The sequence below is a fragment of the Heloderma suspectum genome, chromosome 6, assembly GCF_057233095.1.
Source record: "Heloderma suspectum isolate Gila_16-S chromosome 6, 16-S_ref, whole genome shotgun sequence".
Lineage (NCBI taxonomy): Eukaryota > Metazoa > Chordata > Lepidosauria > Squamata > Helodermatidae > Heloderma > Heloderma suspectum.
Window position 1 is genome coordinate 82,831,704 of NC_139463.1, and position 15,747 is coordinate 82,847,450.

The following is a 15,747-nucleotide window of genomic DNA, read 5'->3' on the forward strand; positions in this document are numbered from 1 at the left end:
CATACATCATTTGATTAAGAACTTTCCCAGTATATTATGTAGTAATTATATTAGCTCAGTCTCTATCATTAAGAAGAAAGGGATGTAAAGACTTAGGTTGGTGGCTTATTAATTATTGTAATAGTCACACTGAAAGTTTTAAAATGGTATTCAGAAGTTCTCCCCTCTCTCTGTCTCTCTCTCAGACTATTTCTACCTGTTGTATGAGCTCTGCTCTTCAAATGCTAAAACTGTTCCTTGGGGAAAAAACAAACGACAATTAACAATGCAACATTATGTGAAAATGAAAGACTTTTTTTTGGGGGGGGGAAGCAATACAACTCAGTATGAACAAATTATTTGATGTTTCCAAATGCTTTTGATTTTCCATTTCTGCAGCTCTCTGAAAGAAGACAGCAAGGATGAAAAATATGTAGCCCAGTGAGATCATCCATGGATTTTTCTTTGAAAATGTGAGTTAATTTTTAGTTGAACTAACAAGTCAAGAGATATATAGAAAAAGCAGCATAAAGAGGGGAGATTGGGGATTTCATAAACTATGATTCATTGTGGGGTCAGATTATATTTGCAGAGGGTATGGATAGGTGAGAATTTCATTTTTTATACCAATTTACTTCACTTTGGGGATAGAAGGAACTTGAGATTTCTTTAAAAGAAAAACGGAACGTAGGAAAACCCAAACGGGCACATTCATCCATCCAGGGTCAGGATTTTGAATGATTAGCTCTTAAACGTCTGGGTTTAAATCCCTGTGCATTCAACCGTGTTTGTGGTAGTGCTGAATTAGGGTTGCCACTTCTTTTTTCTGACAGACTCCTCTTCTTTAAAAGCTACATGGCAAGCAGGTATGTACAACATGGTCTTCTCTATGTTGGAATAACAGTACTTTTTGAATTTGGCTGCTGAAGATAGTTGAGAATTCATTTCAGTTCATTTCCATAAGAATTTTCAAAAATGCTGAAATGCCTTCATATCTGGTACAGAAAGAACTTGAGGGTTGTTGTTTTGTTGTTGTTGTTGTTGTTGTTTGTTTGTTTCAAGATTGAATGCAGGGGAATGTGAAACTGACAGATCTGTCCATCTCAGGCAGAGGGGAGACGGAAAGCTATTGATGAAGACCTCAGAGAGTTCATGATTCTCTTTTCATGTCAACATCCCTTCTTTAATATTGCCTACTTCCTTACTCTCTCTACTTACATGCTATCCATCTTCTTGAGGACACTTGTGTTTTGTTTGTTTTGTCTTAATATTTATTTCAGCAATGACACCACTGACAAAAGAATTAAAAAGTACTCCGATTTGGGAGGGGGAACCATGTTAATATCACTGATACAAAAGCAAGTAACATGTTTACTTTTTAAAATTTAAAATAAGAAGAAAGAAACATTTTGACAAAAATGCCACACCATCTATAAACTGGCATAAAAATAGATATATCTATCTTGGTGAGCATTCCAGCAAGCAATAAAAGCATGTGATTTCTGGGGGGAAGGGGAGTTCAAGCTGGATTTAACCATGAAGAAGTATTATTTAATGATAGCTGGTCCTCCTTGAAGTGTGTAAGAATCTGTCTCCATAGATTACGAATTATTTTAACCTGGACTATTTGATAAAATGTCAACTTAACAAGGAGCATTAATTCCACAGTTGAATGCATTTTTCTTAGATTCTCCTTTTTCAGTACTCATTCTCTCCATCATGGTTTTCAAAAGGCATTCTAGGGATAAAACTTCAAGATGTATTTAATTTGTAGCATGCAGTTGACCCTCTCTTTTTTAACTCACAAGAAAGCATATGAGGCCCTGATCTGGCTTAAACTTTCCCCTCTAGTCACTCATTTGGTGTCAGTGGAAGCCTTTTTTCTTCTTTTATGCCCCACATGTGTAGGTGGTGGAGGTGAATTTCAAAAAGCAAGCAGCTGGAGGGTGACAGTTTAATCCCACCTGTGTGCAATACTCCCAAACTGGATCAGGGCCCTGAGCACTACTGTGCATTTAACATGGCATGTAGTTTGCTCCAAAGACTCTTGATTCTTTTAGCTTTTCCTTTCCTACCTCTTTTCCTCATTTGTTTCTGGCTAGTCTGTAAGCAGGAAGGGGGGATTTATCAGGGTTGGTTTCTCTCATTTTTCCGATCTTAAGTTCATTCCATCCTGTTTCTGCATCAGTTTGTGACGAAATGTGTATGTATTTTTGTGCACATTTCTCCTGATATATGCATTTTGTGTATGCAATTTTGCCTTAGATACACATTTTTACAAGTGGTTTTCATATGTATGTATGTGTGTGTGTGTGTATGTATATATATATATATATATATATATATATATGAAAATTTTACACTAAGATGCACATATTTCCCCCTAATATGCACATTTTGTTGTTGTTGTTGTTGTTTAGAGAACTGTATCACTACATCCAGAGAAGTGTGAATACTGCAGGATAACCACCTTCCAGTTTACATATTAATTTAGGAGGTGAGCATTTGGTAAGTTCTTATGAAGCTGCAAACCAAACAAAATTCACCCCCATCCGAAGTTATTAGGCACTTGATAAATAAGACCTTAAAAATCTTCCTGGCTCACAGCTAGTGTTCAAAGCCACTGTCATAAATAGGGTGGTCAAATGCAAACAAGGGCTCCTTCACCTTTAGTAGTTGCGTAGAAGAAGGAATATCAGTGGATGTCGTTTATCCTCTTCTATACCTTGCTGCACTGATCATAGGTGAGGGGAATCTGTGGTCTTCCAGATGCCGTTGAACTCTGACTCCCATCAGCGTCAGCCAACATGGCAAATGGTCAGGGATGATAGGAGTCCAGCAACATCCGGACGGCCTGAGTTTCAGCAGCAACAACAACAACAAAAACAGCCCAAAGAGGAATGCACATTTTCAGTGGGCACTGTATGCTGATTGACTGTTGGGAGAGGGAAACCGGGGGGGGGGGGATGGAATGGAGTATCCTGGAAGAGGGTATGGCTGGAATGCTAAACAGGAGTACTCCAGGCTGCAACATTTTGTTGCAGGTCCCACCTGTACTAAATAGTTCTGAATTAACACCCCGGCCCCACAGTTCACCCAGACTGACACTGAAATTTTGCAGGTCTTTAGAAGAAAAACAAGTTTTCTGGTAAAAAGTGATTGCATAACAGTATAGATACATGTATTGCAATATTACAATAGAAGAAGCTGCTTCTATCTATCTATCTATCTATCTATCTATCTATCTATCTATCTATCTATCATCTATTTATTTACAATATTTGTATACCCTTCCACATCTATGACAGATTTCGGAGTGGTGAACACAAGAGATAAAACAGTATCTCGGATTATGCTATGATCTTGGATGAAATACATTTCATGGCTGTGTTGTAAAGCATAATATCTAGAATCAAATCAGAGTTGAGCACTTCTGCATGCTGTAATGGAAGTAAGTATGGGTTTGCTTACACCTTTCGTATTTGATTTTAATGGGAGATAAATGTGCTTAATTCTGCCTAATGAATTTTAAAGGTTCTTAAAAAGAAAACTATGTTTACAGCCCTGTTTCTCTGGTCTAGTGCAGTGAATGGAAAATGTTTTTGTTGATGAAATATTTTCTTTTATTTATTTTTGATTACATTTCTATACCACCCAATAGCCAGAACTCACGCTCTCTCTCTCTCTCTCTCTCTCTCCCTAGTATATCATTCCAGGTATTCTTTCTCCTGATATTTTTTTTGGCTTTTCTTCTCTTTCTGCCTCTTTTGATTGTTTAAAGAAATATAGTTGATATTTCACATGCCTATCCCCATGCATTATCCCATGCAAAACGTCAAGTGACATCTTCTGTGGTTCTATGGATCCCAGTTTCTCAATTTGTTTAATACTATCTAGATATTTAAAAAAGAAAAAAAAAAGAGTTGTTGATCAATCTGACAGCTATTTCTCCCTCCCAGGTGAGTGTTTCACCACAATGAGGAACCAGACAAGAACTGTGACAGAATTCACGCTCCTAGGATTTTCTGGCACTAAGACAGTTGAAGCCCCAGTCTTGAGTTCATTCTTCATCAGCTACACTATTTCTCTGGTAGGGAACCTTATCATTATTACATTAGTGTGGTGTGATAACAATCTTCATAGTCCCATGTACATATTTATTGCTAACCTGTCTTTTTTAGAGGCTCTTTATACCACAGCAGTTATCCCGAAAATGTTAGTCAACCTCATGAGTCAGCAAAGATCAATTTCCTTCAACACGTGCATTTTGCAGGCCTATGTGTACTTTTCAGCAGGTTCGACTGAGTTCTTCCTTTTGGCTGTTATGTCATTTGACCGCTACATTGCCATATGCAACCCACTGAGGTATGCATCCATCATGAGCACACACTTTTGCCTCCAGCTAACAGCTGCCTCCTGGATGTGGGGCTTCTTTTCTGTGATCCCATCTGCCATCTTGGTAGGCCAGCTGCCATTCTGTGGACCCAATGCCATCAACCATTTCTTTTGTGATGTTGTCCCCTTGCTCAAATTGGCCTGCTTTGAAACAAAGAAGATTGAGACGATTAATTTTATCAATGCAGCCCTCCTCCACCTGGGCTCATTAATGGTGACAGGGGTGTCCTACATGTTCATCATTGCAGCGGTAGTTAGGATCCCATCAGCCAAAGGACGCCAGAAAGCATTATCTACCTGTGCCTCTCACTTAATTGTGGTGATACTCTTCTATGGAAGCTCTATTTTCATTTATGTTCAGCCACAAAAAAGACACTCATTGGACCTCAACAAGGTGGCCAGCATTCTGAATACAGTGATAACACCATTATTGAACCCTTTCATTTATAGCCTGAGAAACAAGCAAGTCAAGGAAGCCCTAGAACGTCTTACTAGGAGGAAAATTTTCCCCTGGATTAACTTCAGAATTCTGAAACAAGAAAAAGGAACCCTTCACTGTGTAATATTAAATGACAATGAAAGTAAATGAAGGTTATTATGGGGCATTCACACAACCGTGTGTTTGAAAAATTATGGTGATTTTAGAGGTGTAGGTGGAGTGTTTCTGGAGTGTCTAATCTTTATTACTCTTTTAAGGGCACAATCCTCTGCATCTTTAGACAGTGCATGCTGGGCATTGTAGTATCTTTTTTCTGTCCAAACATGCCTAGGATTACAACCTAAAACTCTGACCAGTGTGATGTAGTGGATTTTGAGTGGAGAAACATGGGCCATTTCTACACAAGACATTTATTGTGCACTCATGATTGGGTACTCATGGAAGCTTGTGTTACTGTTATTACATTACATGTTATTGTCAACCTCCAAGACATCTCCCACTCCTTCCCGGGGTAATTGTGCCATAATACGTCAACCCAAAAATATGCTGGAAGTTTAAAAAGTAGGTTTTTGGCAGCCACTAGGTGGAGCTGCCCCATTACAAAAAATGGGAAGCCCAGTACAGCCGCCGGGAAAAGGCATTTTCAGTTGTGCCTTGTGAAAGAGCACACAGTGACTCATCACATCAAGGGAATGGAAGCAAAATGACCTGGTAAAGCTGCAGAATTTCCTTTAATGTAGTGACACCCATGGGTTCAAATACTCATACAAATATCTCACTGGGTGATCCTGGGCTAGTAACCATCCTTCAGCCTAAACAACCTCAGGAAACTCTGTGTATGTGGGGGTGGAGGGGTGGGGAATAATGCCCAATAATAAATCTAAAAATAAACTGGAAAAAAACCATTGTGTGAGTCTCAGATGCAGAACTTAAAACCTCAGTAAAATTAGAAACTGTTCTACTTGCCTTACTATTTATTAGTTATATTAGATAATTATGTATTTGCATTTATGAATAGGATCTAATTTATGATTTAAATTTGTATCATATATGTCAGGGGTCAGTAGCTTATGGCCCTCCAGACATTTTGGACTACAACTCCCATCAGCCCTAGTCAGCACAGCCAATGGTGAGGAATCATGGCAGTTGTGGGCCAAAACATTGGGAGAGCCACAAGTCGCCCACCTCTCATATATATATGAACTGATAGTCCAGCTTTAATATTTTCCAGAAAACATTTGGATCATGCTATGAATTACTTAAAGTTATTTATGATTAATTTGAACTGTAAAATTTGAAGAATTAAGGTGCAATCCTGTTGATAACCCCCTCAATGATTGGAAGCCTCCAAATTCAGAGGCTTCTGATCATCCAATGCCAGGTGGAAGGAGTGGTGGAGATGATTTTTTCTTCCCTATTCTCCCTCCCTGCATTTTTCACTAGACGGACTTTCCCTTCCCCCATCGAGTGACAGTGCTTTGGATGGGAACAGAAAGAGGCTGGAAGAGGCTCAGGATCACTCATATCCTGGCCTCTCCAGCCTCCGCTCCTCCCTGCCCACTGAAACACCCCTTTGTCTCCCTCTCCAAGATTGCTTTTCTGACTCCAGAGGGCAGCCAGAGTGATTTCTTCTGTGCTGGCTGCAAGAGGGCAGGGAAGCCAGGCAGGTCTCTGACTCCCCCTTCCAAGGACAGAGCACAGTCTCTGACCTCAGAGGGGGGAGGTCCCAGTATCCTATGGCTCCTCAGACAATGTCTAAGGGCCATAGGATTTCTCCCTTAAGGAGCAATCCAGTTCTTTGCTATCAGGGTGCCCAGTTACAGAGAGGCGTCAGATGGGCAACAAAATGTTTTCAGTGTGGAATACTGCTGTTCAGAGTTTCAGCCAGCCAGTCAACCATGCCCTCTTCCAGGATATTCCATTCCATTCCATTCCATTCAGTAATTTAATTTATATAATTTAATGTGTGTTTATTTATACATTATCGTATATGTGTATATGTAAAGGAAGAAGAAGGAAAGTTAAACAAGTGGGGTAGAGGGAGAGGGGAAATGATTTTTTTTTAAATGCATAAAATCAAAATTGTTCAATATAATGTCACTAATAAAGAATTAAACTGGTTTCTATTTTAAAAAGGTGTAACTGACAGTATATTGTCATTTCAGCCATGATAAGACTGTATGCACTGTACATGTTCAGAGTTCCTCTTCCTTCTGAGACAAGACTCATGTCAGCTAAAGATAGAGATGGGTGAACCTGTCAATTTTGGTTTCTCTTAGTTTTCTTCTCATTCTTCAAACTTTAAATATGGTTCATCCTGAACTTTTTTCTTTAAGTGTGCATGGAAAACCATATGTTTTGCGTGTGTGCATGTGTGCATGTATGTGCACATTTTTCCTAATTCTTGCATTTTTGCATGCAATTTTGCCTGAGACACACAATTTTTGCAATTAATTTTCCTAATATAACACATTTTTCAATGGTATTTACACTAATATATACATTTTGTGTGCACTTTCCCCTAATATACACAATTCTGGACATATTTTGATTGGAGAATTCTACTGCAATATTCAGGGAAGTGCAAATTTCTAAGGATAATTGAATTTCAGACCACATATTGGTACTAATGTGAAATGAGTTCACATTAAAATGAGAACCAAATAAATTCTACCCCTATCCCTAACTTGAGGGGGGTATTTGGCTGTGGCACCCCAATTTTGGAAGGCCATCCCAGTGAGGCTCACCTGGTGCCAACATCGTCAGATTTTAGTTTCCAGTATATTAAGTGTCAGGCCAAACAGCATTGTTGCTGTATCTTTTATCTGCTTCTGTTCGAATTTTCTTCAGGTTATTGTAATTCTAACTTTTGCAAACTGACCTGCAATTTAGCCACATGAACATAACAAAAAACAAACAAAACGCTAACTAAATAACTTCTCCTGGTAGATGATTAGGTCATATTCATTGGTAAGATCTTAAAAAGGAGGTTAGTTGGACAACTTAAAAATGGGTCTCTCATTCATATATATATATATATATATATATATATATGTGTGTGTGTGTGTGTGTGTGTGTGTGTATGTGTGTGTGTGTGTGTGTGTGTGTATATATATATATATATATATATATGTATAGATAGATAGATAGATAGATAGATAGATAGATAGATAGATAGATAGATGATGTCAGAGAATTCCACCACGGATTCCAGTGAGGCCGGATTCTTTAGAATCTGCCCCCCCGGAATCCATGCTGGAACAGCCTACAGCCCCCCATCACCCTGCGGAATCCACCTGGGACGGAACTTACCAGGGGTGAATGTGGCGGCACCAGTGGCAGCGGCAGCTCTGGCTGGCTCCCAGCTGGCCATGGCCGGGCTGCTGTGGCCACCATTTGCGTTCTTGCAGCTGTGATAGGCTATGTAAGTATTTACCTAGCCTATCATGGCATAGAGAAGGGACGCAAATGGTGGCCGCTACACCATTTGCATGGCTGCCTTTACCATGATAGGCTAAGTAAATACTTACATAGCCTATCACGGAAAAGAGCAGGGGTGCAAATGGTGTAGCGGCCACTTACATAGCCTATCACGGCTGCAAGAATGCAAATGGCGGCCGCAGCAGCCCGGCCGCAGCTGGCCAGGAGACCTGCCAGAGCTGCTGCCGCCGGAGCCGCCGCCAAAGCCAGAGCTGGAGCCGCCGCCACATCCACCCCAGGTAAGTTCCATCCCAGGGGGATTCCGTGGGGTGGCGGGGGGCGGGAGGCCATTCTGCCACGGATTCCAGGGGGCAGGATTCTAAAGAATCCAGCCTCACTGGAATCTGTGGTGGAATTCTCTGACATCCCTAGTCTCCCCCCTCCCTTTTAAATAACAGCTTTGAGGTGTGTGGGAGTGTCAAATTGAGAGACTTCAGCATAACCCATTCTGACATTCCTTCCAAAGTCACCCATTAAGAGGGAAGCTGCCATTAATGCCAATAGCAGTTTCCTTCTAACTGCCAACAGTGATTCTGGGGGATGTACAAGAATATTGTTTCATACTGCAAATCATTTGAACTTGCTGCTTGCAATCCCAAAAATGAACGGGATTTTTTTTATTGTTTATTTTTAAGGAAAAGCTTGAAAGTTCCTGAACTTGTAATCTCACTAGAAAAAATGAGTGTTTGAAAAATGTGCATTTTATGTGTGTGTGTGTGTGTACACACATGCGCGCACACACTTTCCTGCTTTAGTCAATGGTGGGGGGGCATATGCACTTTTTTAAAAAAATGTACATGGAAATGTGTACTTCTCCCATTTGAAATGCACACGTTTCCTGTTGGAATGAAAAGAAAAAGAAACAGGTAACAAATGAAAACAGCAGCAAAGCGAAGTGAGTTATGAAGTGGAGCTTGAGGAATCTCAGCATTCCTGGTGCTCCAATCCGCTGTTTTAGCCTACGTAAATATTTACCTAAGCTATTACAGCAAAAAAAAGGGAACGCAAATGGCAGCCGCTGTAGCCGCCATTTGTGTACACTGTGTTTTTTTTTTAGCTTGCCGTGATAGGCTACGTAAATGCTTACGTAGCCTATCACAGCCTCTGCAGGGACGCAAATGGCATCCCTGCATTAGCCGTGATAGGCTACATAATTATTTATGTAGCCTATCACAGCTATGATGAGGAAGCGAATGGCGGCCGCACTGCGGCTGCCATTTGCAAGTCAGCACAAATGGAAGCAGGTAAGTGCTCTGTTTCGCGCTCCTTTCGTGGATCGGGGGGTGGGGGCTTCATTCCGCCAGGGATTTCAGGGGGCCGAATGCACTGGCATTCGGCCTCACCAAGATCTGTGGCGGAATTCTGTGACATCCCTAGCAATATACCCATCACAGTATATAAAATGCTTCTTATACTAAAAACCAAACTCAAACACACAGAAAGAAGCAGAGGTGAGTGTCCCACACACACATATTTGGCATAAAGGTGCATTTCCCTGTGATGTTGCACACTCGATTAGCAAATTAAGATTTTGATCTCCAGAGGAGTGACATGGATAGGAAGAGTTGCTGCTGGTTAACAAAACAATGATGGTTTCAGAGGGCAGGTGATGAACCCAGATTTTATTGATAAGGAGGATTTTTCACCAGAACAGCTGGATCTTAAAGTATTTTGACTGCATTTTATTATGTAGAATGCAGGCCCAGGTAGAAGAATTCTGGACTGTACAGCTTCAGACTGCAGATGGGGTCCTACTTTTGAATGGTCCTCAGTGTTTTTAATGCTCTATGTAGTAAACACTGGAGTTTCAGGCTGCAGTCCTATACTCACATTTGTTGTTGTTGTTGTTCAGTCGTTCAGTCGTGTCCGACTCTTCGTGACCCCATGGACCATAGCACGCCAGGCCTTCCTGTCCTGCGCTCTCTCCTGGAGCGTGCTCAAGTTCATATTCATTGCATTGGTGATGCTATCTAGCCAGCTCATCCTCTGCCATCCCCTTCTCCTTTTGCCTTCAGTCTTTCCCAGCATCAGGATCTTTTCCAGGGAGTTTTCTCTTCGCATTAGGTGGCCAAAATATTGGAGCTTCAGCTTCATTATCTGTCCTTCCAATGAGCACTCAGGGTTGATTTCCTTTAGGATGGACTGATTTGACCTCCTTGCAGTCCAGGGGACTCGTAAGAGTCTTCTCCAGCACCACAGTTCGAAAGCATCAATTCTTCGGCGCTCAGCCTTCCTTATAGTCCAGCTCTCACAGCCATACATTACTACTGGGAAAACCATAGCTTTGATTAGACGGACCTTTGTCGGCAAGGTGATGTCTCTGCTTCTTACTATGCTGTCTAGGTTGGCCATATCTTTCCTCCCAAGGAGCAAGCGTCTTTTAATTTCATGGCTACAGTCACCGTCTGCGGTGATCTTGGAGCCCAAGAAAGTAAAATCTGTCACTGCTTCCATTTCTTCCCTATACTCACATACCAGGGAGTAAATCCCAATAAACTCAGTGGGGGTTATGGTTGAGAAAATGAATGTAGGACTGCACTGTTGGCCTGCTTCTTTTTCTTTGCAGTGTTAACTTTACTAAGGGTGCAATCCTATGGGGATAGGTGGCCACCTCCGAACTCAGAGGCAACTGCATATCTAATGCAGGTGAAGCACAGAGAGGATTGTTCCTCCCACTCTTCTCCTGCCCTGCATTCGTGGCTAGGCAGCCAATTTCAGCTGTCTAGCTTCAGGAAGGCGGAGTAGGGGACGAGGCTGCCAGATGACACATTTCCACCTTCCCCACCCCGGAATGCCCCATTTTGGCCACTCCACACTCCTCTTTGGAGCGTGGAGCACAGGGCTGTTCCTCACTGCCTCCGAGGCAGCATGGAAGGGAGGAAGGATGGTTCTCTGGGAACCGACATTGGAGCCCACACTCCAAGGATGGTTCCCAGAAATCCTATGGCTGTCTAGCCGCTGATTAGCGGCCATAGGATTTTCCAGTTTGTGTTTTTTTTTTTCCATGGAAGAGCATTAAAAAGAATGTCCCTACCCCATTCTAACATGTGACCTAAGGTCATACAGTCCAGAAATACCCATTCTACCATCAGAATGAATTCATTAATATTTTATTTTGATCCAATACCAGCACATAAATAATAGCAAACATACAAAACTTGTGCTGTCAGACCACATAAACCCATTCTACCATCAAATTATGTGTAATATTGACTCAGTTTTTGAATTTACAAAAAGTTTGGAACAGACACATTACAGATAAGTGCTCTACTGTAGAGTTATGTCTCCTCTCCACTATCCTCAGCACTTCTGGGAAAGTGCACTTAGAGGTTTTCTACATGCATCATTCCCTGCTCACGGTTGTTTTTCAGTTCTTTAGATGATTTCGTGAGTGACTCTCCAGTTTTGCTTCTGTTTGTAAATAGCACTTCTTGCAAGTTTTTTTTTTAAAAAATATTTAATTATTATCATTATTTTTAGACCAGGAAAAATTGGGTATTATTTCTGATGGTGAAAGAAAGCACAATTTCCTTTTGTATATTGGGGCTATTCTGCTATACCAAGTGCTGCCTAGATGTTATGTGTTGTTGTTGTTGTTGTTGTTAACAAGTATTAAAACAGTAAAAATACAGTATACAAAATTTTAAAACCATTCACATAAAAATGCAAGCAGATAGCATACACAGAGAAAACGTAAATCTAAAAACAACTTTGAGCAATCAACCACAACCATAAGACAAATCCAGGATCAATTGAAACTCATCCTATGCTGCCAAACGCCTGAGAAAAGAGAAAGTCTTGACTAGGAATGTGCGAACTCACCCTATCCCAGTTCTCTGGATGCCCTCCCAGCCCCTGTCCCTGCTCACTGGTCCCCGGACTGCACTCAGGCCCCTCCCATGCTCGGCAAGCAGCCCGCACTCACCCCAGCGGCCTCATTGAGCTCTGTGGTCGCCATTTAAAAATAAAACAAAATGGCGACCACAAAAACGTGCATGTTTTTGTATGCGTGAAAATGTGCATTTAGTAAACGTGCATATTCTCATGTGTGAAATGCACATTTTCCCCAAGACACACATTAGTGTGTGTGCGAAAATGTGCATTTTTTGGAAATTGTGCATTTTCTAGGGATGGCAGAGAATTCCGCCATGGATTCCAGTGAGGACAGATTCTAAAGCATCCAGATTCTAAAGCCCCCCAGAATCCGTGGTGGAATGGCCTCCTGCCCTCCCACCCCCCCCGCGGAATCCCCCGGGACGGCACTTACCTGGGGCGGATGCGGTGGCGGCGGCGGTGGTTCTGGTGGCGGCTCTGGCGGCTGGTCTCCTGGCCAGCCGCGGCTGGGCTGCTGCCGCTGCCATTGCCATCCTGGCTTGCAGCTGTGATAGGGACATAGGGTATGTAAGAATTTACATAGCCTATCATGGCTGGGTTAAAAACAAAAAACAAAAACCGGCGTATACAAATGGCGGCAGCTATGGCGGCCGCCATTTGCGTGCCCTATTTTTGGCCAATTTATCTTACATAAATATTTACGTAAGATAAATTGGCCAAAAATAGGGCACGCAAATGGCGGCCGCCGTAGCCACCATTTGCGTATGCTGGGTTGTTGTTTTTTTTAACCCAGCCGTGATAGGCTACATGAATTCTTACGTAGCCTATCACGGCTGGAAGCCAGGAGCTGCCGTCGCCGCCAGAGCAGCCACCACCGCCGCCGGGGCCGCCGCCAGAACCGCCGGCCATTGAAGATTCCGGGAGGGAGGACTGGATCACCTCCCCCCCATTGAGGCTTCCAGGGGGAGGGACAGAGTGCCTCCCCACCACCACGAAAGATTCTATGAAAAGGTAAGTGAGTTTCGTACATCCCTAGCATTTTCGCACATACACAAATATGTGCATTCGCAAAAATGTGCATTTTTGCATACGTGGATATGTGCATTCATAAAATGTGCATCTTCATGTGCACAAATTTGCACATTTTTGTGATCACCATTTTATTTCTTTGGACTGTTCTGGAATTACATAGAACCTATAGCTACTGACCATCAAGTATATGATTTCTGAAGAGTGTAACCGTTATTAAGCTTTTGCTGTGGGATTTCCTGCAATAAAGAAATCTCACTGATTTGGGTGTCCAGTGTCAGATTGCCTGAGAGTGTGCACTGGGGGGACTGGGAAACCTGACAGGTGGGCTTTGTCAGGGAGATCATTCCATAATTGAGGTCCACCACCATTAGTGGAAAAACAGGAAAGAAAACGCTCCTCATGTAGTGCTCCGATATCAGTTCTGCAATGAAACCAAAAGCAGATGCAGTGGATTAACAGCCTCATGTAGAAAAGCCCTTAAACTGCATTACTGCAGTATTATATCACTGCTGAGGTAACTTGTATGGGACAACCCCACCCCACCCCTCTGTAACCCACACACAATATGTTGTGATAATCTTGTTGTAATGGTTTTGGCTTCTTCCAAAATTCCTCAGATGTTTTGTATGAGAAAAAGCCCCCAAAGTTAAGCCCATCTTCACTTAGGTGTACTTTTGGAGGCAACTCTAGAATATAGGATAGGAATGGGCAGACCTTAGGCTTGCAGGATCTAGTTTATATTTTACTCAAATCCCAAGAGCCTGGTGCAAAAGAATAGAATAATTCTGAGCCAAATAATTTGCCCCTTAGGAATACATGCTTACATTTTGACAAATATACTCAGTAGTAAATAGATCTATGATTAGTGGTTACAAAATTATTACATAGGCACCAACCTGCCCAATTATACATGTTTAAATAACTCATTGATTGAAATTATTAATACAAGTATAAAAATGGAGATTGGGGCCTTCGCAATGTAACCACACTTTAGTAACTACATTTAGGCTGCAAACGTATGCACATGTACCTGAGAGTAAGTACCACTGAACTCAGTGAGGCTTACTTCTGAGTAGACATGTATAAGATTGTATTGTTAGCCTTTTAAAATATTATCCAGAAATGCAACTCTCCTGGACTGTTTCTACTTGTCATGTCAGCTCTGTTCTTCCAATGTGAAAGGTGCTCCTTAGAATGTAAAAATAAAATCCATAGTACTGACAAATGGATGTACGAAAGTGACTTACCTTTTCAATGGGGTGATTCGCGGTGGGGGGGAGGCGCTCTGCACCACCCCCTGAAATCCTGATCCGGCCGCCTCCGCTCCGTGGAGATTCCGTGGAGCCGCTGGCCGGGGCTGCCCGCAGCCGGACATCCAGCCACTGGGCAGCCTTCCGGGGGAAAAAAAACCCGCATATGCAAAGGGCGGCGGCTACGGCGGCCGCCATTTGCGTTCCGTTTTTTTCGCTGTTTTAGCTTACGTAAATATTTACGTAAGCTGTTACAGCAAAAAAAGGGGAATGCAAATAGCAGCCACTACGCTATTTGTGCTCCCTTTTTTCCGCCGTAATAGCTTACGTAAATATTTACTTAAGCTAAAACAGCAAAAAAAAAAACAGAACGCAAATGGCGGTCACAGTAGCCGCCGCCATTTGCGTATGCGGTGTTTTTTGTTGTTGTTGCCATGATAGGCTACGTAAGTATTTACGTAGCCTATCATGGCAAAGGCAGCTACGCAAATGGCATGGTGGTCGCCATTTGCGTGGCTGCCTTTGCTGTGATAGGCTACATAAATACTTACGTAGCCTATCACAGCAGCCTGGCCGGACACAAATGGCAGCCGCTTTGAGTCCGCAGCAGCCGGCCAAGAGGCCAGCTGCCGCCGCCAGAACCACCGCCGGAGCCACCGCCGGAGCTGCCACCGGAGCCGCTACCAGAGCCGCCGCCGCCGGAACATCTGCTCCAGGTAAGCTTCATCCCGGGGGGGGGATTCTGCAGGGGGGTGGGGGGTGGGAGGCTGTTCTGCCACGGGTATCGGGGGGCTGAATGCCAGTGCATTCAGCCTCACTGAAATCCATGGTGGAATTCTCCGCCATCCCTATGACAAATACAAAGGCAAGACAGCAGTATGACCCAGAGCAAAGAATTTGATGATAGTATTAGAATTATTGGGAAGGTGGGAGGGTAAGAAGATTGTAATGGAATCTTCAAACTGTGCCCCCTGATGTGCAAACCCAGCCCCATCTGGGTTCTCGGGGCACCCGCCCAGCCTCTGCCCCTGTTCACCAATCCCTGGACCACGCTCAAGCCCCTCCCATGCTCGGTGAGCAGCCTGTACTCACCCTGGGGGCCTCGTCGAGTTCTGCAGCTGCCATTTTTTGAAAAATAAAATGGTGATCACAAAAATATGCATATTTGTATGTGCATGAATATGCACATTTGTGAAAATGTGTGTTTCCATGCATACCCAAATATGCGCATTTGCAAAATGCACATTTTTGTACTATGCAAATATGCACATTTTGGAGATCGCCATTTTATTTTTCAAAAAATGGCAACTGCGGAACATGATGAGGCCATTCAGGTGA

At 42.6% G+C, this 15,747-nt stretch overlaps 1 protein-coding gene across 1 annotated transcript; it reads left to right on the forward strand.

Annotated features, from left to right (window-relative positions):
* The first annotated feature begins 3,955 nt into the window (after window positions 1-3,955).
* On the forward strand, window positions 3,956-4,963 carry LOC146341531 (olfactory receptor 6M1-like). Its single transcript, XM_084807519.1, has one exon. The coding sequence runs from the start codon at window positions 3,956-3,958 to the stop codon at window positions 4,961-4,963; it is 1,008 nt and encodes a 335-aa protein (XP_084663645.1).
* The last annotated feature ends 10,784 nt before the right edge of the window (window positions 4,964-15,747 follow it).

Excerpts from the sequence above, each read along its gene's own strand:
- LOC146341531 (XM_084807519.1), top strand. The coding sequence starts at position 3,956 with ATGAGGAACCAGACAAGAACTGTGACAGAATTCACGCTCCTAGGATTT.